Source organism: Pan paniscus, chromosome 8 (genome assembly GCF_029289425.2).
Source record: "Pan paniscus chromosome 8, NHGRI_mPanPan1-v2.0_pri, whole genome shotgun sequence".
Classification (NCBI taxonomy): domain Eukaryota; kingdom Metazoa; phylum Chordata; class Mammalia; order Primates; family Hominidae; genus Pan; species Pan paniscus.
Genome location: NC_073257.2, coordinates 129191902 through 129212898, shown reverse-complemented (window position 1 = coordinate 129212898; position 20997 = coordinate 129191902). Strand labels below are relative to the sequence as shown.

The following is a 20997-nucleotide window of genomic DNA, read 5'->3' as shown; positions in this document are numbered from 1 at the left end:
GTGTCTCAAGAAAAAATAAAAAAGGAACATTAATTGTGGTGGACCTTAAATGTGAAACCAAGAACTTTTGACTCTGTGTGTGTGTGTGTGTGTGTGTGTGTGTGTGTATCTGTGTATCTGTGTGTGTGGTCAGTAAGAAGCCACTAAAACTTTCTGAGCAAGTAGATATCATGGCTAGTGACAATGTGTAGGGTGAATTGAAAACCACAGGGCTTTAAGCCCAATTTTCTTTCATTTTCTTTTTCTTTAGCTTTAATGGAGGAGTATGAGTTGTGTTTTAAATTAAAAGTTTTTTAAAACCTACAGTTTACAACTCAGCACAAACTTCTCCATAAAAACAACAATATTAGTGATGAGCATATGAATGCCTGGATAATTCATAGGTAACTGAGGTGTTATGTAGTTGGACTTTGGAATCAGACTAGCTTGAATTCTGGTTTTGTAAACCAGAATTCACTTTGTAAAATTGAACAAACTTGTTAACCTTCCTAAGCTTCATTCTTTTCATTTGGAGAGAGGAGCCAATAATATTGCCCTCTTCAGGGTTGTGAGCATTAAATAAGATAATGCATGTAAAAAGCACTTAGCATACTGCCTGGCAAATAGTAAACATCTCTAATGAATACCTCTGCTGTGTTAATTGTTATTGATGTTGCTATTACAGTCATCTTTATCATGTACTAATCACTGTCTATAATAGTCAGCTCTCTGTATTCGTGGGCTCCACATCCATGGGTTCCACATCCATGGATTCAAACAACTGTGGATTGAAAATATTTTTTAAAAATTTAATCTGCACTGAACATGTACAGACTTTTTTCCTTGTCATTATTCTCTGAACAATATAGTCTTAACTATTTACATAGCATTTACATTGTATTAGGTATTATAAGTAATCTGGAGATGATTCAAAACATATGGGAGAATGTGTATAATGCAGATACTGGGCCATTTTATATTAGAGACTTGAGCATCCTGGGATTTTGGTATCCTTGGGAAGTACTGGAACCAATCCCCCATGGATGCCAAGGGGACTGTATATTATTTCCGTGGAACATGCATTCTGAATTTTGATCTTGTACCGTAGGAACACTCTTCCCATCTGGTTCACAGTCTCTCTCCTGCCCCACCTAAACTTCATGGCCTACTTGCTGCCTCTAGGCTTTTCTTTTCTTCGTTCTCTCTTGCCTTATCAATGGGGGCATACCAAAAAACCAAGACTTATGGGTGCCATAGCGAAGGCACCATTTGCTGCCAGTTATGGGGGAGTGTGGTAAGCTTTGGTTTTGTAGAGCACATGTAGTATTAGGTGTTCATTTTGCTTTGTGTTTTTGTACAGGTGAGTTTTGTTATGCTTTAAACTGTGGTGTTTATTATTCAGACATTTAGACTTATCTTTACTTTTGTCAGGTTTAAGCCGTTTTTTCCATACCAGACCTTGCAAGGATTTGAAGAAGATGAAGAGCATATCCATATACAACAATGGGCACTTACTGAAGGCCGTCTTAAAGTTACATTGTTAGAATGTAGCAGGTATGTTCTTTGTTTTGTCATTACTAAGTTACGGGAAGAACAGTGCAGTGAAAATATTCCTAAGCAGTATTTGTGTTGTGTGTTCATTTAAATTATATTATTTACCTGTAAATTCTTTAATTGTAAATTTAATATCATAAAAGTAGTCCTTTCTAACTTTAACAAATATAAATCATATTTTAGAAAGTGTTTTAATGGAGGGAGGGGCATTTACTCTGTAGTCATTCTGACACTATTTAGATGCATAGTGCTCTGTTGGCTTATTTTTAACTTATTCTACCTATTGGGGAGCTGTTCCTATGTTAAAGAGAAAATTACTCAATGATACTTATTAAAGCAGAGTAAGGAAGTCTTTATTCAGGACCATCATGATAAGTATAGCAGCCACAGCAGTGAGGTCTTGAAGTGGGTGAGAGATTGGGCTCAACTCTGAATACAGCATGGGCAGGTGGAAATTTATAGCCAAGAAGCAATGTGGGATCAGTGGGTGGAAACTTACTAAGAGGAAACATCAAGGGTAAAGGGGATTTTGGCTAAACCGACCTAACAGGATTCTTGCTAAAAACAGTCCAGGGTGATCAGACATCATGGAGGATGGTAAAGGACGATCAGATATCAAGGATAGGGGTTTCTTGCTAAACTGACTTCGCAGAGTTCTTTGCTGAAACTGGACAGATGGGCCTAGCAGAAGATTCAGAAACCTCAGTAAAGTTTGGCCTGGCAAAGAATCTTTGTCACCTAGCAAAACGGTTTTGAGAATTGTTTGTGATAATTGGAAACACTCAGGAAAGTTGCAAAACTAGACTTTGAACCACTGTGGATTTTTAGCGTTTTAGAACTGGAAGCGATCTCAGAAATAATCTTGCCTAGCCTCCTTGTTTTACTTTGCCAACACCAAAGTTTAAGCTATATTCATATCTTGCTTGAGCTACTTACTATACTAGCCTTCATATCTCCTAGTCCTCTGGTCCCCAATATAACAACCAACATGATCTTTTCAAAATGCAAATCTAATTGTCAGTCTCCTAGTTAAAACTCTTTAACAGCTTCCCCATTACTCTTAGGATGTGGACCCAAATCCTCACCATGACACACAGGTTCCTCTTAGCTCTCCAGCTTCAGTCTCACCATCCTCCGCCCAGCCCCTCATTCATAGTGCTTCAGCTACATAGGCCTTCCCAGGGCAAGGTGTTGGCAGACTTTTTCTCTAAGGGGCCAGATAGTACATTTTAGGTTGTGATTCACATGGTCTCTGTTGCAACTATACAACTCTGCCTTGCAGTACAGAAGCAGTCACAGATAATGTGTAAATGAACGAATGTGGCTGTGTGCCAGTAAAACTTTGTATATGAATTTTGTAATTTTCATATGTTATAAAATATTCTTTTGATACTTTTCAACCATTTAAAAACATAGAAACCCTTGATGGCCCACAGATTATACAAAACAGGCAGTGGACTGAATTTAGACCATAAGCTGTAGTTTGCCATTCCCTACTTAAATATTTTAAAGCACCAAGCCCATTGTGTTGATTAGCTGCTGCTTTCTTGGCCCCCTTCTCTGCTCCATGAAGCCAACCTTTCTTGGTTTGGCTCAAAAGCTACCTTCTTAATGTGTCTCCTGATCATTCCAAGTACAAGTATACTATCCTCCGGCTACATTTCTTTGACACTCGTTTGTACCACTTACTTGGTACATATGACTTTTATTTTTATTTCCAACCCATAATACAATTAAGTACTTGAGCACACAGGTTATATTTTATATCTAATACATTTGTGTCCTTGCTAATGGTTAGGTTAGTTTTGAGTATACTAATAATATACTTAATCCTTTTTTTTTTTGTTAAGTCCAGGGTGACTCAGGATTGTGTATCATTATGTTAGAAAGCCTGGTAGACAAAGAATCCCTTTTTTTTTAAATCAAAAAAAGACTAAATGTGTTGTCTATTTTGTAAAAGGAACTGCAGTGTACAGTAAAATACATATAATGGGTACTATGCTAGGTATTTAGAAAATACTAGTTCATTTGCTTTAATGTTGCTGGTGGGGTTAGGTATTGATTATATGTCTGTTAGCTTGTAGCTATTTAACCACTAGCTTTGGTGTCAGTTTTGCTCACCACATTTTTGCTTTACCTGCAGTACTGCTCACTTAAAGCCTTGCTACAGGAATCAAAGACTGCATGTAAGGCATTGAGAAAGTATAGCCAGACATTCTTTAGGTCATGTTGAGATAAATGAAAAGAAAAGCATTAGAATGTGTGAAGTACCTGTAACCAACTTTATTTTAATAAGGAACTGTGTAATAAATCTCTGAAAGGATAAGTGAGAAACCAATAAGAATTTTTACGGGGTATACAGGGAAGGAACTGGGTTGATGATGATGGACAGGGATCAAGGTGATTGCCCAGCTATTCACTATAAACTTGTTTATGTTGTTTTATTTATCACCTGGTCAAAAATTAAGGTCCAGTATTTTTAGAGAGTACATAATTAGGCTGAAGGGAAAAACATGGAAAAATAGTTTTTTTAATATCTGAAGTTATGTAACTGTCGGCTTAGGTTATATAGCCAGCACCTTTTCCCAAGTGATAGATTCATCTTGGGAACAAGTACACTATCTAAAGAGATTTCCTTGTGCCATTTTTACAAATCCAAGCATGTAAAAGTTACTCAGTGTTGTGGTACTGTGTTATTGTTTACATAGTTTAAGGATTATTTGTGTATGAAGGCAAGAGTAAGTCTCAACTCATTCCTGCTTTTTTGTCTTCGTATTAAGTCCTAACATTCTTTCCGTTAAAAACTCACGTTACTGTTTTTCTTGTAAACTTTTTTCTTAGTATAAAAACAGAAAACTCTGTTCAGGTAGATTTTAAGTTTATAGGATTCAAACTAAAGAGGACATATTACTGTAACCTAAGCATTTTTATTTCAATAGTTAATCTCATTTTGAATATAAATTCAGCTTGTGTGTTTTATTCTAATTCCTGAAGCAAAAAGAGGCACTAGAGAAAATGAAAGCACAAATAACAGTGCTTTCTTTTTGGAAGAAGGACCAAAAAAATGCTTATTACTTCATATATAGTGGAATAACATAGACTTTTGAGTTATAGAAAGCACTGAATTCAATCTAGCTATATGCCCTTATATAGTGTCACTAGGCAAGTTACACATCTGTGAAATGGGCAAGGGAGCTACTTTGCTGGTAATTGTAATCAGAGATAGGCAACTACCCACAGTGCCTGCCACATAGGATGCCTACAGTAGATGTAGCTTCTATTATTATGTCTCAAGATAATCGTTGCAGTATCTGTGAAGAAAAAACGGCATGTTTTTTCTTGCATATTTGTTTGTGAGAATTGGAATTTGAATTTTATTAATTTAAAAAGGTCTCATATTGTAAAGGGAGGTTCTTTCCTAATTATCTGAAATACTGTTTCGCATTTCCCAAGCAATAGCTTGAGGGTGGAAAGGCAGTATTATGTGTAAAAATTGGTTTTCACATTTTGCTTTTGTCAAGTATTTTTTAAAAAGCAGTCATTCTGAACAATTGCATGTTTTTTTGAGTTGATGAAAGCTGATTTTTTTTAACCACAGATGAATGCAATGGCTGTTTGTTGTACTGCTATTAGGTGAAATTATTTCACATTAGTGTTGCAATCAGATTGTTAAGATGATTATTTTTAAATTTATAATTTATAGTCTATCTTCTATCTTGAAGGATAGAAGATATTTGAGATATTTTGCAAAGAAAACATGTAAGCATATGTACTTAAGCAGAAGATATATTAGATCAAAAACATGGAAAAGAGATCAATTTTCTGGCAGCTAAGACAACAAAGGAAACTTTATGGATTAGTTAGATCTTACTTTTTTTTTTTTTTGAGATGGAGTCTCACTCTGTGGCCCAGGCTGGAGTGCAGTGGCACGATCTCGGCTCACTGCAAGCTCCACCTCCTGGGTTCACGCCATTCTTCTGCCTCAGCCTCCCAAGTAGCTGGGACTACAGGCGCCCGCCACCATGCCCAGCTAGGGTGTTTGGTCTCACTGGATTTCAATATTACATCTTTTTTTTTTTTTAAGTTTTAAATGTTAAATATAACACAAATACAGAAAACCACAGCAGTTGACATTCTATTCTGTTACCAAGAGTCTTCCCTTATTCTTAGTTTATTGTCACCATTGACCCATGAATTTTAATTTTTCTCAATGGTTATAATTCTTTACTGTCCTTAATTATTTTGGTGTCTAAATTGTCTCAGATTTGGCCAGTAGGAACCCCCTCAAGATGGATCCTGTGTGTGATATGACCCCATCTTTTTTTTTGTCTTTTTTTTTTAGATTTCATTACTTTCTGATGTAACAAGCTGTTCTGCATTTATCTTCTATCTTCTCTGCCACGGTCCCAGAACAACTATTTTTCCAAAGAGCCCCAATTCTTTTTATTTTTAGCTGAGACTACAGGCATGTTCCACCATGACTAGCTGCCTAGTTCATTTTAGTAAAGGATGGTATTATTAATAGAAACTAAGATCTGAATGTTGGGTGTGTTTATTGCTACTTCATATATTCATAGACCTCTTCAGAGGACACTTAGGAAATATATTCATGTATCAATACTTATACATGCATACACATATGTAATTTAGAAATCATGAGTTCACCTGATACAGGTTGAGCAACCTTAATCTGAAAAATTTGAAATCCCAAATGCTCCAGAATCTGAGTGTTTTTCAGTGCTGACATGATGCCACAAGTGGAAAATACACACCTGACACCTTCGCTTTCTGATGGTTCACTGTACACAAACTTTGTTTCGTGCAGGAAACAATATTTTTGTATAAAATTACCTTCAGGCTATAAAGTGTATATGAAACAAATTAATTTTGTGTTTAGACTTGGGTCTCATCTTCAAGATATCTCATTAAATATAAGCAAATATTCCAAAATCTGAAACACTCCTGGTCCTAAGCATTTTGGATAAAGAATGCACAAACCTGTACCTCCAACTCTAGTTCATCCTTATGGAATTGTTCCTTGCTTTGGTTCTTCCTCCAATTCTTACTTCATGGCTCTCAACAACATTGGCACTTTTATTCACTTGCTCGATCCTATAATAATCTTAATTAGTTTCAGAATGCGTTGTCCATACAAGTACAAAAAACATAATACAAAGAGTTCAGGATTCCTTTGTAATTCTCCCTTAACCCTGCCCAAGGTTGAGGGAACGTGGGGGTCAAGTACTGTGTTCTTAAATTATTTAGACTTGTTTTTCCTCTTTGGTGTGATTATGGTGTTCATTTAAAATATAGTTGGGTTTGTTTCAGATTGCTTTCAGATTTAGTCTCCCCCCACTCCTACTTTTCTTCATCCTTACTGATTTTCGCTTTTAAATACATAGAGTATTAACATGCTTCTGCAAACCCAGAACTGTACAAAAAGATATACAGATGGTATATAGGTTATTAAACCATCAGTGGTGTTATTTTTGCCTTACACTGTTATCTGTCCTTTAAAGAAATTAAAAGAAGAACAAACTTTGGTAGTGGTGGGTTGTTTTTACATTTACTGTATATTTACCATTTCTGTTGCCCTTTATTTCTTCTTTTATATCAAAATTGTCATCTGGTATTCCTTCCCTTTATCCTGCAGAACTTCCTTTAGTGCTTCTTGTTATGTAGGTCTGCTGGCAACAAATTAACTCATTTTTTGCTTACCTGGAAATGTATTTTCCTTTCATCTGTTCCTTCAGCACTTTGGCTATGTCAATCCCATATTCTGATGAGAAGTCAGCAACTTTTTTTATTCTTCCCCCATATGTAACATGTTGTTTTTCTCTGGCTGCTTTCCAACCTTTTACTTTATGTTTGGCTTTCAGCACTTAGACCATGTCTGAGGGAGCTTTCTTTGTGTTTTTTCCTGTTTCCATTTCAGTTAGCTTCTTGGATATATGAATTAATGGTTACAACCAAATTTGGGAGCTTGGGCTATTTTTTTTTTTCCAATTGTTTTGGCCTTTTTTTCCACCTCTCTTATTCTAAATTACATATTATGTTGGGCTGTTTCATTTTCCCATAGGTCCCCTGAGGTTTGGTTTGTTTGCTTGTTTATTTGTTTGTTTCTTTAAATTCTTTTTCTCTGTATACTTTGGATTGAGTAATTCACGTGATCTAATTTCAGGTTCACTGAGTCTTCTCCTATCTCCAGTTTTCTGTTGAGCTCATCTAGTGAATTTTTAATCTCATTTATTATACTTTTTGGCTCTAGAATTTCTGTTTTGTATAGTGTCTCATTTCTATGTTGATATTTCCTATCTGTTCACTCATTATGTTTTCCTTTAATTCTTTGAACAAATGTTCTGTCAGTTTTTTGAGCCATATATATATATAATGGCTGCATTGAAGCCTTGATCTGCTAAATCTAGTATCTGAGCACATTAGGAGTCAGTTTTGTTTTGTTTTGTTTTGAGACAGGGTCTTGCTCTGTCACCCAAGCTGGAGTGCAGTTACGTGATCATGCCTTACCACAGCCTTGACCTCCTGGGCTCAAGCGATCCTCCCACCTCAGCCTCCCAAGTAGCTGGGACCACAGGCATGTGACACCAACATCTGGCTAATTTTTTGTATTTTTAGTAGAGAAAGGGTTTTATCCTGTTGCTTAGGCTAGTCATAAACTCCTGCTTCAACCAGCTTCATCCAGCCCACCAGCTTCAACCTCCCAAAGTGCTGGGCATGAAGCCCAACATTACAGGCATGAAGCCCTGTGCCCTGCCTGCAGCTGCAGTTTTTTGATAATTGAAATATTAATCTCAAAGCAGGCTTCTGTCTACATTCGGAAGGTTTTCATTGTCTTTAAATGTGATAAAAAATTTTGTTTATCCAGTTTTTATAATTACAATCTGTGAAAGAATTTGAGTGACACTTCACTACTGTTAAAGTATTGGCCACCTCATTTTTTTTGTACATGTTGTTGAATTTTGCTTTTGTTTTCCTCATTGCTTTTTGTCCTTTTATGGGGGGGTTTTGGGGAGACTCAAAACTGTGTCACCACTCTTGACATCATTCTGGAACCAGAAATACATTGATCTTTTAAGGCAAAGAAAATCATTTAATTATGTGATTAAATTCTTTTTTAGTGTTGTCATCTGGTCTTGATTCACATATTAGGTGAAGCATTTTCAAGGTAGAAGTTTGACAGAAGAGAGAAATAGGGAATTAATCCTTTAAATAGCATTATGTTCATATTTTAAAGTGAAATGTTTAGTTCTGTAGGGAAGGCTGCTAATATTATGAAATTTTGAAATTCATTTACAAGAGGAGCTATTTTACTAGTTATAACTTCAAAATATTTCCAGTTTGCATTTGTCTGTGAATCCCGTTTATGTTAGCATTGAGTTTGATTAAATTTGTTTGGTTATTTTGGCTTGAATGTAACTTAAATCCACCTGAAGCAAATGAGGCTAAATAATAATATTTGCTTTTTTCCTGAGTAGTTGGTATGTGGGTGCTTCTTATATTACCTGCCTTTATTTTAATGTTTTGACATTTTTTTAAGGAAAAATATCTAGCTAAATCTGAAGATATTTGGGGCATGGCTCTACAAATAATTGTATTATTAGTTGTACTTATTATCTGCAATATGTAGGTACTTTACTACATGTATTATTTTCAGCTCTTAGAGCATCGTTACAAGATTAATGTTATTATATCCATTTTATAGATGAACTGAGATCCACAAGTTACTTGCTCAGTACCACTGGAATTTGAATCTAGTTTTGTCTAACTCCAGAGTTCCTCGGTCTTTCTGTTATCTTATTCTGCCTCCATATCCCTTTTTTTTTTTTTTTTTTTTTTTGAGACACAGTCCACTCTGCTGTCCAGGCTGGAGTGCAGTGGTGCCATCTCCACTCACCACAACCTATGCCTACCAAGTTCAAGTGATTCTCCTGCCTCAGCTTCTCAAATAGCTGAGATTACAGGCACCCGCCACCACACCCATCTAATTTTTGTATTTTTAGTAGAGACGGGCGTTTCACCATGTTGGCCTGGCTGGTCTCAAACTCCTGACCTCAAGTGATCTGCCTGCCTTGGCCCCCCAAAGTGCTGGGATTACAGGCATGAGCCACCACACCTGGCCCATATCCTTTTTTAAAAAAACTTTACAGAGGCCAGGCGTGGTGATTCACGCCTGTAATCCCAGCACTTTGGGAGGCCGAGGTGGGTGGATCACCTGAGGTCGGGAGTTCAAGACCAGCCTGATCAACATGGAGAAACCCCATTTCTGCTAAAAATACAAAACTTAGCCGGGCGTGGTGGCACATGCCTGTAATCTCAGTTACTCGGGAGGCTGAGGCAGGATAATCACCTGAACCTAGGAGGCGGAGGTTGCGGTGAGTCAAGATGGCGCCATTGCACTTCAGCCTGGGCAACAAGAACAGAACTCAGTCTCAAAAAAAAAAAAAAAAAAAACCCTTACAGAATAAAAATTATTTTGGTTCTGAAAACTTTTATATTATGTTAGAAGTGTAGGTTTTGGAAAATTGTAACATTTTTTAGGGCAGGGCATTATTTTTAAAATAAATTACCTTTTCAGAAAGATCGAGGGATGGAGAAATGTGTATAATAATGAAGTATTTTTTAGTTGAAGGCTGAAGTTCTGTTTTTTGTTTTTTGTTTTTTTTTTTTCTTGGAGGGAACGATAAGAGGAAATTAGCTCAGGCATAAGACATTTAAATTTGTATAAAGGAAAAGTTGCACTCAAAATGAATGCTTTTGAAAACCAGAAGGAATTACTTGGAATTGTTGCTGAATATTATTCCTCAAAGTCTTTAAAGCTGTGTAATTCTGTGTAAATTTAGGCATAACTCTACCAGATGAACCAAGTTCCTGTAAAGATTTTGAGACTATGTTTGCATTTATTAATTATTTAACATCTTATATGCAGTTAAATAAAAGTTGAGTGATGTTTTCCGTTAGTTTTTATACATTTCTCTCGGATATAAAGAATCTTCCGTATAATTAGGTTGCTTTTGACTAGAGGCAGACTTTTCAAAAGATTGCAAATTTGGAATTTCTCCCTCCTGTGTTTATGTAGGCTCTCTTTTCTTCCCCATATCCTTTTCCCTAAGGTTGTGATGCTGGAAAATAGCCTTGTTTCTTTTGTAATTGTATACCTCCACTACTGTTTCATACTACAAAATATAGCTCTTTAATTCTTCTGATGTCTGAATTGTAAGAGAATGTAAGAAAACTAAGTAGGAACACAGCTGACATAATACCAGTGCTCTTTTTTAAAATGCCATACTCCAAAATGTTTTAAATGCTGTATTGGTATGCTATACACTCATACAATACCTTCAGCAAAAATGAACTGTGGTCAGAAAATAATAATTTAAAAGAGGATTGTGTCTTTGATAATCAGTGCTTTTAATGTATTTTAATCACGGGTAGCATTTATGATTTTAACCAAAAGACAACTGCCTTTATTTTCTCTTTCTTTCAAAATTTTTTCAACCCATTTGTCTCAACTTATATAGTCCAGACTTTTCATTTATTAGCTGTGCAATGTCTGGCATGTTACTCAACCTCTCTGTGTTCAGTTTTCTGATGTGTAAATTAGGGGTAATACCATTACCTATTTCCTTGAGTAATTGTGAAAATTAAATGAAATAATAAATGTAAAGCTCTTAGAATTGTCCTTACAGTAAATGTTAGCTGCTTCAACTATTTCTGCTACTACCACCACCACTACTACTTCCACCACACTACCACCAGTCTTTCCAGCATCAATAGTGAATGCATTTTGTCTAAATACTACGATGAATACAAAAAATGTGGAGCTCAGTGTCTGCCCTCTAGAAACTTAAAATGTAGTTAGGGCTAACAGACAAAAACAAATGCATAAATAAGTCAACTATATGAGGCTGTCTAATTTGAATTGAGGCTTAAGTGATGGGTAGTATAGAAACTTAGTGCAAGGAAAAAGTATTTTTGAATTGACACTACCATGGAAAACTTCATGGATAAGATTCAGGAAACTAGATGTATTGTAGATTTTAGGTAATTGGAAAAAGAGCCATAAGATAAAAGAGAATTAGAATTGTAAAGTATTTTCCAGGTCTTGTCTGAATGAAGTGTAGATGTCTCAGGGCCAAATTTGCTGGCAAGAGAAGTTACAATGGTGATCCTTTAATCAGAGAAAAGTTATTGAAGGTGATATTAAGAAAAGTGTGCATATTTATGGAGTAAATTGTATATATAGAGATTGAAGTCCCAGAGACAAATTAAAGAGGTGTTGTGGGTTAAAGGTGAGGAAGTAAATGCCTCATAGATATGTTTTAATAGGAACAAGAAGGAAGGGACACGTGGGATAACTAGGACAGGGTTTAGTGAGTGACTGAATATATGGATGAGTTAATAGGCAGGGGAGGCAAAGGAACTCTAAGGATCTGAGTGTAGGAGAGTTATGTATCCATTGACGTTGATCTGCTCAGCAAGTACTGATTATTTTCTGCATGTTATAGGATAGAAAGAACAAGACACAGTTACCTTCCAGGACTGGATGGGGAAATAGAGGTACTCATTTCAAAGGCAGATGAATTTGATTTTACATATCTTAAGTAGTAAGGCATGGTTAGATTTCCCTGTAGGAGTGTTCTGCAAACTCTTGGGGTTTTAGAGGTAGCAGGGGGAAAATGAGGACTGAAGATTAGATTTGGAAGTCGTGAAAATTGAGGAAAATTGAGTTCTGCATGAGGATGTTTCTGAGGGGGGTTGGGAATATAGAGAGGAGGTGAGCATGTATAAAAGGTCAACCAAGCCTGATTCTTTTAACAACAGGTGAAGTGGTATTTGACCCCCTTCAGGTGCAGGGTTTTCCTTTCAAATTAAGTTTAGTCACCAAAGGAAAAAAAAAAAACAGATTTTTCCCTCCCTCCCTCCCTCCCTCCCTCCCTCCCTTCCTTCCTTCCCTTCCTCCCTCCTTCCTTTCTTGAGACAGGGTCTCATTCTGTCACCAAGACTGGAGTGCAGTGTTTTGGTCTTGCCTCACTGCAACCTCCACCCGCCAGGCTCAAGCAATCCTCCCACCTCAGCCTCCCGAGTAGCTAGGACTACAGGCATACACCACCATGCCCAACTCCTTTTTGTATTTTTTGTAGAGACAGAGTTTTGCCATGTTGCCCAGGCTCGTCTTGAATTCCTGGCCTCAAGGTATTCACCTACTTTGGCCTCTCCAAGTGCTGGGATTACAGGCATGAGCCACCACGCCCCATCATTTTGTACTTTTCTTTGTAGAAATGACTTTCTTATAGCATGAGCATTGGGAATTACTTTACTTTTCTCATTGGTTTCATCTTTAATCCATTTATACCTAGTGTTCCATTATTGGAACTCTAAGCTTGTGGGAGTTATTTATATCCTACTGCTCAACGTCATCACCAAGGTCTGATTTTTCACAAAAAAATTTTTCAACCTCCGGTATAAATAGGTTAATCATGTAAACGATCTTAACATGTTTCTAGGTGGTGTTTGTATTTATGCTTACTGGAAGGTTTCAACATACCTTTGCCTTTAAAAGAATACTTTGAACTTGGTAAGAAATTTCACAGAGGTAATAGCTCTTTCAGGAGATAGATGGCAATTTAGAGGAGATAAAAGGCAATTTCTTTTGCTTTTTTGTTTAGTAGTACTGACTTCCCTTTGGAAGTAGTAATAGTAGAAATTGATTTATACTCATTTATTGCATATTTAACACATGTTTGTTTATATTTATGCAAAATATTTATTAGCCAGTGATTGTTACTGCTTGCTTCTGGTCATTATATAATTTGAATGGAAAGCCTGTCTTTGTTTAAGATTGAACTGTAAGAAATGTGAAATGAAAAGTTATCCTTTTGTTTAAATGTAGAGATTATAGTTCACCTTAAGCTAAAGCAAATGTCGTCTATATTCACCTAACTGGCTGGTACTCACGTTTCCAGTGGGAACTCCTTTCTGGCATTTCTTCAGAAATTTCCATGTTTTTCAAATACCAAGAGGAGATATCAGTCAAGGCCTGGTGCTGTGGCCCACGCCTATAATCCGAACACTTTGGGAGGCTGAGGAGGGAGGATTATATTTAATTATAGATCTAATTGGCTTTTATTTATGATTCATGAATTAAGACAGCTTCTGTTCTGCAAATAGAATGAAAACTCCCACTGGGCATTGGCAAAACAGTGGGTTTGGTAAGGTAGAAACAAGGAAATAGAACAATAGGAAAAAAAAAGACTGATTGGTTAACATAAGTTACTTTTTCGTAAAGAGAGTTTGAGGCAACATAGTGAGACCTTCTCTCTACAAAAACATAGAAAAAAAAAAATTAGCTGGGCATGGTGGCTCGTGCCTGTAGTCCCAGTTATTCCAGAGGCTGAGGTGAGAGGATTGCTTAAGCCTGGGAAGTCAAGGCAGCAGTGAGCCATGATCACAGTGCTTCACTCTAGCCTGGGTGACAGAGCAAGACCCTGTCTCCAAAAAAAAATAATAATAAAAAAAGAGAGATCTTAAGAAATCAGGAAAATGCAGGGGAGGGGGGAATATTGTAATTCTTCTGAGAATTAAAGCTTGACAGTCAACATAGAGCCACTGCTGGTTGAAGGAATCCATTGATGTCAGGTCAAAAGCAGGCACAAGAAGCACTGACATAGGGAATTAGGTCCCAGAAACCAAATCTGGAACTTGTAGGAGAGAAACAATCACATTCTGAACAGTTAGTCTTGAGTATAACTTTGGTGATGGGAGTCATTCTTGCAAACAAAATAAATAAGTTGGTGCACATATTATACTTTATATAAATCCTAAGAAATAATTTTTTTTTCCAAGAAATAAGTTTTGGAGCAAAACAAATCCTTAAATTGGCAGATTGGACAGATGCTTCTGTGTAGTGAAGCTAACCTTTGTAGGAGACACTAATATTATTTTATTAGAGTGGTAATAATGCTTGTTGGTGTTTTCCAGTATTTGAATATCCACTAAAAGCTACAGTTCTTTATATATACTTCAACAGAAGAAATGTAAAGAGAAGATGTGAATATTGCATAATTCTGTGACAGAATAAAAAAGTAATCTAAAAATCAGAATTAATAAAAGCCATATCCATTTCAAAGGTAAAACCAAATTCAGAATAATTGGACAAAATATTTTCATCATGGAAAAAACTAAATGTATGTGAAGCAACGTGTACCCTAACACCTGTCAAAAGACAATTATAACATTTAATTATAGATTGAATTGGCTTTTATTCATGATTCATGAATCAGGACAGCCTCTGTTCTGCAAATAGAATGAAAACTCCCACTGGGCAATGGCAGAAAGAACGGTAGGTTTGGTAAGGTGGAAACAAGGAAACAGAACAATAGAAAAAAAACCTGATTGGTTAACATAAGTTACTTCTTGGTAAAGATTAAAGCACAAGGGACTGACTTATGCTAACTCAGGTAGACTGGAATCACCTGTTTTCAGGAAAAACTAGTCTGTTGGCATCTATTTGCTTATATGGCATTTAACATTACAGAGACTCTATTTTGGTTTGGTCTGTTTTGTTAGGGCCTAATGCAGGAGCTTAGTCCAAAACAATGGCCTCCCATAATTTTTGTTTAACAATTCCCCCCATTTGGTCACAGTCTCACCTAGGTGAGATCCTTTAGTACCCCTAGGTGAGAGTCTGACCAAAACTTAGGGCATTAGTGCTACTTTCAGTTTCTATCATTCTGCATTGCCAGTTTCAACATGCCATTCATGGATTACAGGGTCCTCATGGTCACTCATTTCTTTGAGTTTTTGTTGTTCCAGCCAAGAGAGACCATTTGACGTTTGACGGATGGCTGCATATGTAAACATTCAAAGCATTTGAGAGAATACAGTGCATAGGGAGACTACTACTATCAGAAGGATAGTATGAAGAGTTTGGAGTATGTTCCCTAAGCAGGGTCCCCATGAACCAAAGCAGTCAAATCAGATAGATCAAAGAATGAGCTATATTAGAAGTCTACCCATTTTAACCAAGTCGCCTTTTGTTAATTTTTTGTACCTGAGTCTCTTTAATACCAGATGTATTTATCCATGTGTAACAAGAAGTGTCTGCAACTGCACAGATGCCTCCCTGTTCAGCTAGTAGGTAGAAATTCTATTATCCAACTTCCTATGACTGTGCTAATTTAAAACAAGGAGAGAGAATGAGTGGTTCTAGAAGTCTAACTCTATGCAAGGGACCACTAGTTCAATTTGAACAAACAGTTGTATTAGAGATGTTGCTAAAGTTAACCACTAGGTATATTAAAGGATCTCTTAGGTCATGTAAAGATTTGGGTTTGACATGACAGATCCAGCACTTCATCAAGTTACCTACAGAAGCTGTTTGATTGTGGAATTTTGATTACAGCATTATCCTGCGCCAAGCAAAAGAAGAAAGCTTAAGCAAGGCATTAAGAGAGGTGAGAGTCTCATTATGATGAGGAGGCTTGTTCCAAAATCTTGGGAAAAGCTATCCACAGCACAAAGTTATCAACTTCTTGTCCTGGTTCACTGTTTTAATGTCTCTGGTTATGGCATAGGGTGATTTGCTGAACTCTGTGTGGCCCACACATTAGGCATGAAACTTGTCTCTTGAAATTTATATTGATTTGTCTAGCTTCACCTTATAGGGATTAAAGAACAGAGCAGTTATTATTCTTAGTTGGAGAGTTGTATGGAGCCAGATATTGGAGGTGTATTAGTCCATTCTCATGCTGCTATAAAGAAATATCCAAGACTGGGTAATTTATAAAGAAAAGAGGTTTAATTGACTCACAGTTCTGCATGGCTGGGGAGGCCTCAGGACACTTAGAATCATGGTGGAAGGGGAAGAAGAAGCAGGCACCTTCTTCACAAGGTGACAGGAGAGAGATTGAGTGCGAGCAGGGGAAATGCCAGACACTTACAAAACCATCACATCTTGTGAGTCTCACTCACTATCACAAGAACAGCATGGGGGAAACCATCCCCACGATCCAATTACCTTCACCTGGTCCCACCCTTGACATATAGGGATTATGGGGATTACAGTTCAAGGTGAGATTTGGGTGGGGAAACGGAGCCAAACCGTATCAGGAGGAAACTAGAAGAATCCAGGATCCAGTTCAGTCTATAGGAAGATAATAAAAACTTACAATGAACCAGGCTGCAATCTAACAGATGAAGTGTGGCTTTTTTCATAGTTTTGGCTGGGCGTGGTGGCTCATGCCTGTAATCTCAGCACTTTGGGAGGCTGAGGTGGGCAGATCACTTGAGGCCAAGAGTTTGAAACCAACCTGGCCAATATGGCGGAACCCCATCTCTACTAAACATAAAAAAATTAGCCAGGCATGGTGGCACGCGCCTGTAATCCCAGGTACTTGGGAGGCTCAGGCACAAGAATTGCTTGAACCCAGGAGGTGGAGGTTGTAGTGAGCTGAGATTGCACCACTGCACTCCAGCTTGGGTGACAGAGCTAGACTCTGTCTCAAAAAAAAAAAAAAAAAAAAAAAAGTTTGCTTTTCTGGAACTTTTGATAGGTAATCTCAAATAAGTCTTTTAGACTTTTAAAAGACTCTCAAGGCTGTGAAGCCAAATCCAGGGCTCACCATTAAACGTCACCTATAGTACTTAATAGATTATGGTGAATTCCTCTCTCTTTGAGGTCCCAAAAATATCCTGAGTTTCCTGGGCCTGTCAGGAAGTGACATTTTTCACCCCGCTATAAGACCACCAGCTGGGCTGTTGTATTCAAGGTACCAGGCCAGTTTTTCCATGGTGGCAGTTGGGGAGAGGGGTGACAGAGGGGTTAATGGCGCCACAAAGTCAACTTTAATTCCTTGAAGTTGTCTGGTCATATCTGAAAATACGAGATTCCAGTCAAAGCTTGGTACTAGTGTTTCCAACTGTGTCCTTTTACAAGGAGAACAGATTCTTAAGAAACTTTCATAAATGATTATATTGCCATAAAATTAAGAATACTCACTAATAGTTTCCAAAATCTGGAGGGATCAGATGGGATGAAAAAGTAAAGGCTTCAAATTTTGCTCACAAAAGTGAACTTTACCACACTGCCATAAGCTATAGATTAAAAGAAAAAAAAGTTTCTTTAAATCTGGAAAACAAAACACTGAAGAATCAGCAATATTTCAAATAAAAAGTCATAAAAAATTATTCTCATCAGTTTATTCAGTTCCGTGTAATTTATTCTTATTCTGCCAGATCTTGGTTAGCAGTTTCATGAAGCCATCAGTTTCTTCATTAGAGTTTTATAAATTCTTATCCAGGCCAATGGTATGATCTTAAAGTTATCAGAAACTTGTATTCCAGAGTACTTAAAATGAATCTTGACGAATAAGCAATTTTGGACTGTAACTGACTGCACATGCTTTTAGGGAAGAACCAAAACCATTGTCTGTGGATGACCAAGAGTTAGAAATGGCCATGGCTAAAAATCTGATGAGAGTTCATTATAATCAGCAATTGACAAAGAAATTTGGTTATTGCTATGGCACTGTAACATTTAACATAATAACCAAAAATCATGACTGATAACTATTAGATTTCTAGGAATCTCTTACAAATTTTGGAATAATTTGGAAGTCATTTGTTTCTTATTTTGCTCTAAGGTCCTCTTGAAATGTTCTGCTATGATTACTAGTTTAGCTCAGTCCTGTAGCCTCTTGTCTTTTTTTTTTTTTTTTTTTTCTTTGAGATGGAGTCTTGCTCACGCTGGACTATCTTGGCTCACTGTAACCTCAGCCTCCCGCGTTCAAGCAGTTCTCCTCTCTCAGCCTCTTGAGTGGCTGAGATTACAGGTGTGCACTACCACATCTGGCTAATTTTTGTATTTTTAGTAGAGACAGGGTTTCACCATGTTGGCCAGGCTGGTCTCAAACTCCTGGGCTCAAGTGATCCACCCTCCTTGGCCCCCCAAAGTGCTGGGATTACGGGGGAGAGCTACTGCTCCCTGCCTGTCTTTTGTCTTTTTTATGAGCCTGCATCAAGTTGGGGGAAGCTGGAATGCCTTACCAAAAGGGCTTCCAAGTGAATTTTCAAGTCAGTAACAGCTTCATATTTCTCTAGCATGCAGGTCTGAATGATAGACCACATAGTGCAAATGGAAAAACACTTTAGGAATGCCTTTCAGAATGTCATTTGCAATTCTGGGGGCTTTGCCTTGCCCATAAGTAGATCCAGGTAGGTCTTGTTGGGTCACTGATACCATTCTCAGGAGAATACTGTTCTGCCTCTTACATTCATTTTTGTGCTTCCTCAGGTCCCTTTCAACAAAGTATATTAGTTGGTAGAGGTCAGTAATACCAGGTCATAGGTTCCAATTAAGACCATGAATTCTTCAGAAAAATTTTGAAGTTCTTCCCTGGATTTAGAAAATTGTCTATGCTTTTGTCCAGGAAGTATAAGTTACTGGGGGATCATTTTGGAATTTTCAGGGGGTTTTATTTTATAAAAAAGCTGTTTAACTGCTTTTTCAGAGAAGAAAGGTATTTCAAACGGTAGTAGACTGAATATTCAGGCAAAGTAGGATAGAGGGGAGCAGTAGTAGTCAAGCCAGTCTTATTTTCCTTGGTATATGAGGATTATCTTGCATTTTTAGCTTTTCATTAGCTTTTTGCAATGAATCTTTTATAAAAGCTATTTTTGAATCCTGTTGTTTCTTTAAGGCTTCTGAATACCAATTAAAAGGAGAATCCCATTCTCTCTACCAATTAATTGGGAGGCTTGGGATTCAAGTACATTTCTTAGATGAACGATCTTGTTCTTCTGGAACGGTCTTAATATGGCCATTGTAATTCTAAATTATCTTTAATAAGATTTTGCCACTTCTGTAAGTATATGCAGCTTTCAGGCTTAATATTCATACATGTGAAAGTCAGGTGTAGCCAGAAGGCTGAGTACTCAGCTCTTCAGAAATTAAGGATCCTATTTTTACATTGAGTCTTGGGTCTCCCAGAGCCAAGATAAAAACCTAAGAGGGAGATGCCACGAGTTTGAGTCCTATAATGTTTCTACAGTATACTTCATTGCATGGATATTTTCTTGTGGCTGCTGGACAACTTTATGTTAACTGACCCATTCCCTGACCAGGCTTATCTTCTCATGGTAGCCTTATTTTTTAGTGATGGGTTGCTCTAATAGCTCTTACATGCCTCACCCGTTTCCACCAGTCAGGTTATGGCTTTGGCTCTGACATTCCACTGATCAACCTAGCCAATGATTTTCCCATTTCTCTGTGAACCAGACACCCGAGGCCTCTCTTACCTGAGTGTACAAGAAAAATGAAGAATATAGAACCAACATAACTGCAAATTCTGAAAACTAGAGTTCGTGCTCCCTGCAGTAATAACCACTTAGTTCAACCACTGTCAGTTACTTTTAAAACTGCAGCTCTTGCCAGTGACTCCTCAGCTACTGCAAATCCAAAAGTCAAGTGCCTTCTCACAGCACAGATTGACCCCAAACCACAGAGATCAGGGAACTCAGGGCAAAAGAAAGCAAAGCTTGAAAGCAAAGCAAAAGAAAACAATTTTCAGGGCTTCCTGAGAAAGACAGAGGATCCAAAAGGGGGGTCAGCAGCACCTTTACCATGTTCCTCGAGGTCTCTGGGTCATGGGTCATCAGAAATCTCCTTCATGTCCCTTCATATGGCTGCCAGAACTGTCAAAAGACAAAACTACAACTAATTTAGTTATAAGTCTGTTTGGGCCCCTTATTTGGTTTGTTCTTATTAGGATCTAGCACAGGAAGGAGCTCAGTACAATGGCCTCCCATAATTTTTGTTTAGTGCACCCAACCTGGAGATGTTTTTGGGAATACTCATTACAATTGAACGCATCAGTAACAATCCAAAACAAAAACTTTTTCTGTGGTATTTGTCACAAAGCAAAGATCAAGTCTTTGAATAGGACAAATAATGCTTTGTATGCTTTAAATTTTTATTGTTAAGAATGTTATTAATATGTATGGTTATTTTTCACAATTAATGATTTTTTGAATTTATTTGGTTTTAAGGTACCCTTTTAATGTTTTCTGTTATCAAATATCTGTATCAAATAAAGAGCAGTTTTACATTTTATTGGTTTATAATCTTGTCACAATATATTGATTTATAACCATAATAAACCAATCATTTATTATTACATCTTTTTAAAAAAATCTTTGAAACTTTAAATGTAACCTTACCACAGAAAAATGATTCATTATTTATTGTTACGCTTACTCATTTTTTCTTTCAATTGTTTTATTGAGATATAATTAATATACCATGCAATTCACCCATTTAAAATATACAAGTAACTGATTTTTAATAAATTTACAGGGCTGTATAACCACCGTCAGAGTTTAATTTTAGAATATTTTCGTCCCCCTCAAAGAAACTCCATATCCATTATCAGTAATGCCCATTTTCCTCTA

General features: G+C 37.0%; 1 protein-coding gene across 2 annotated transcripts in view; it reads left to right on the top strand.

Moving 5' to 3' along the window:
* The window catches only part of PDZD8 (PDZ domain containing 8), a 92670-nt gene that overhangs the window by 32882 nt on the left and 38791 nt on the right, over positions 1 to 20997 (top strand). Inside the window, exon 2 of one of the 2 annotated variants that reach the window (XM_003825632.6) lies at positions 1411 to 1533. The exons of the other annotated variant lie outside the window; for it this stretch is intronic. Coding sequence (XP_003825680.2) covers positions 1411 to 1533 — 123 coding nt within the window. The remainder of the gene's footprint in view (positions 1 to 1410; positions 1534 to 20997) is intronic. 2 annotated transcript variants of the gene reach the window in all.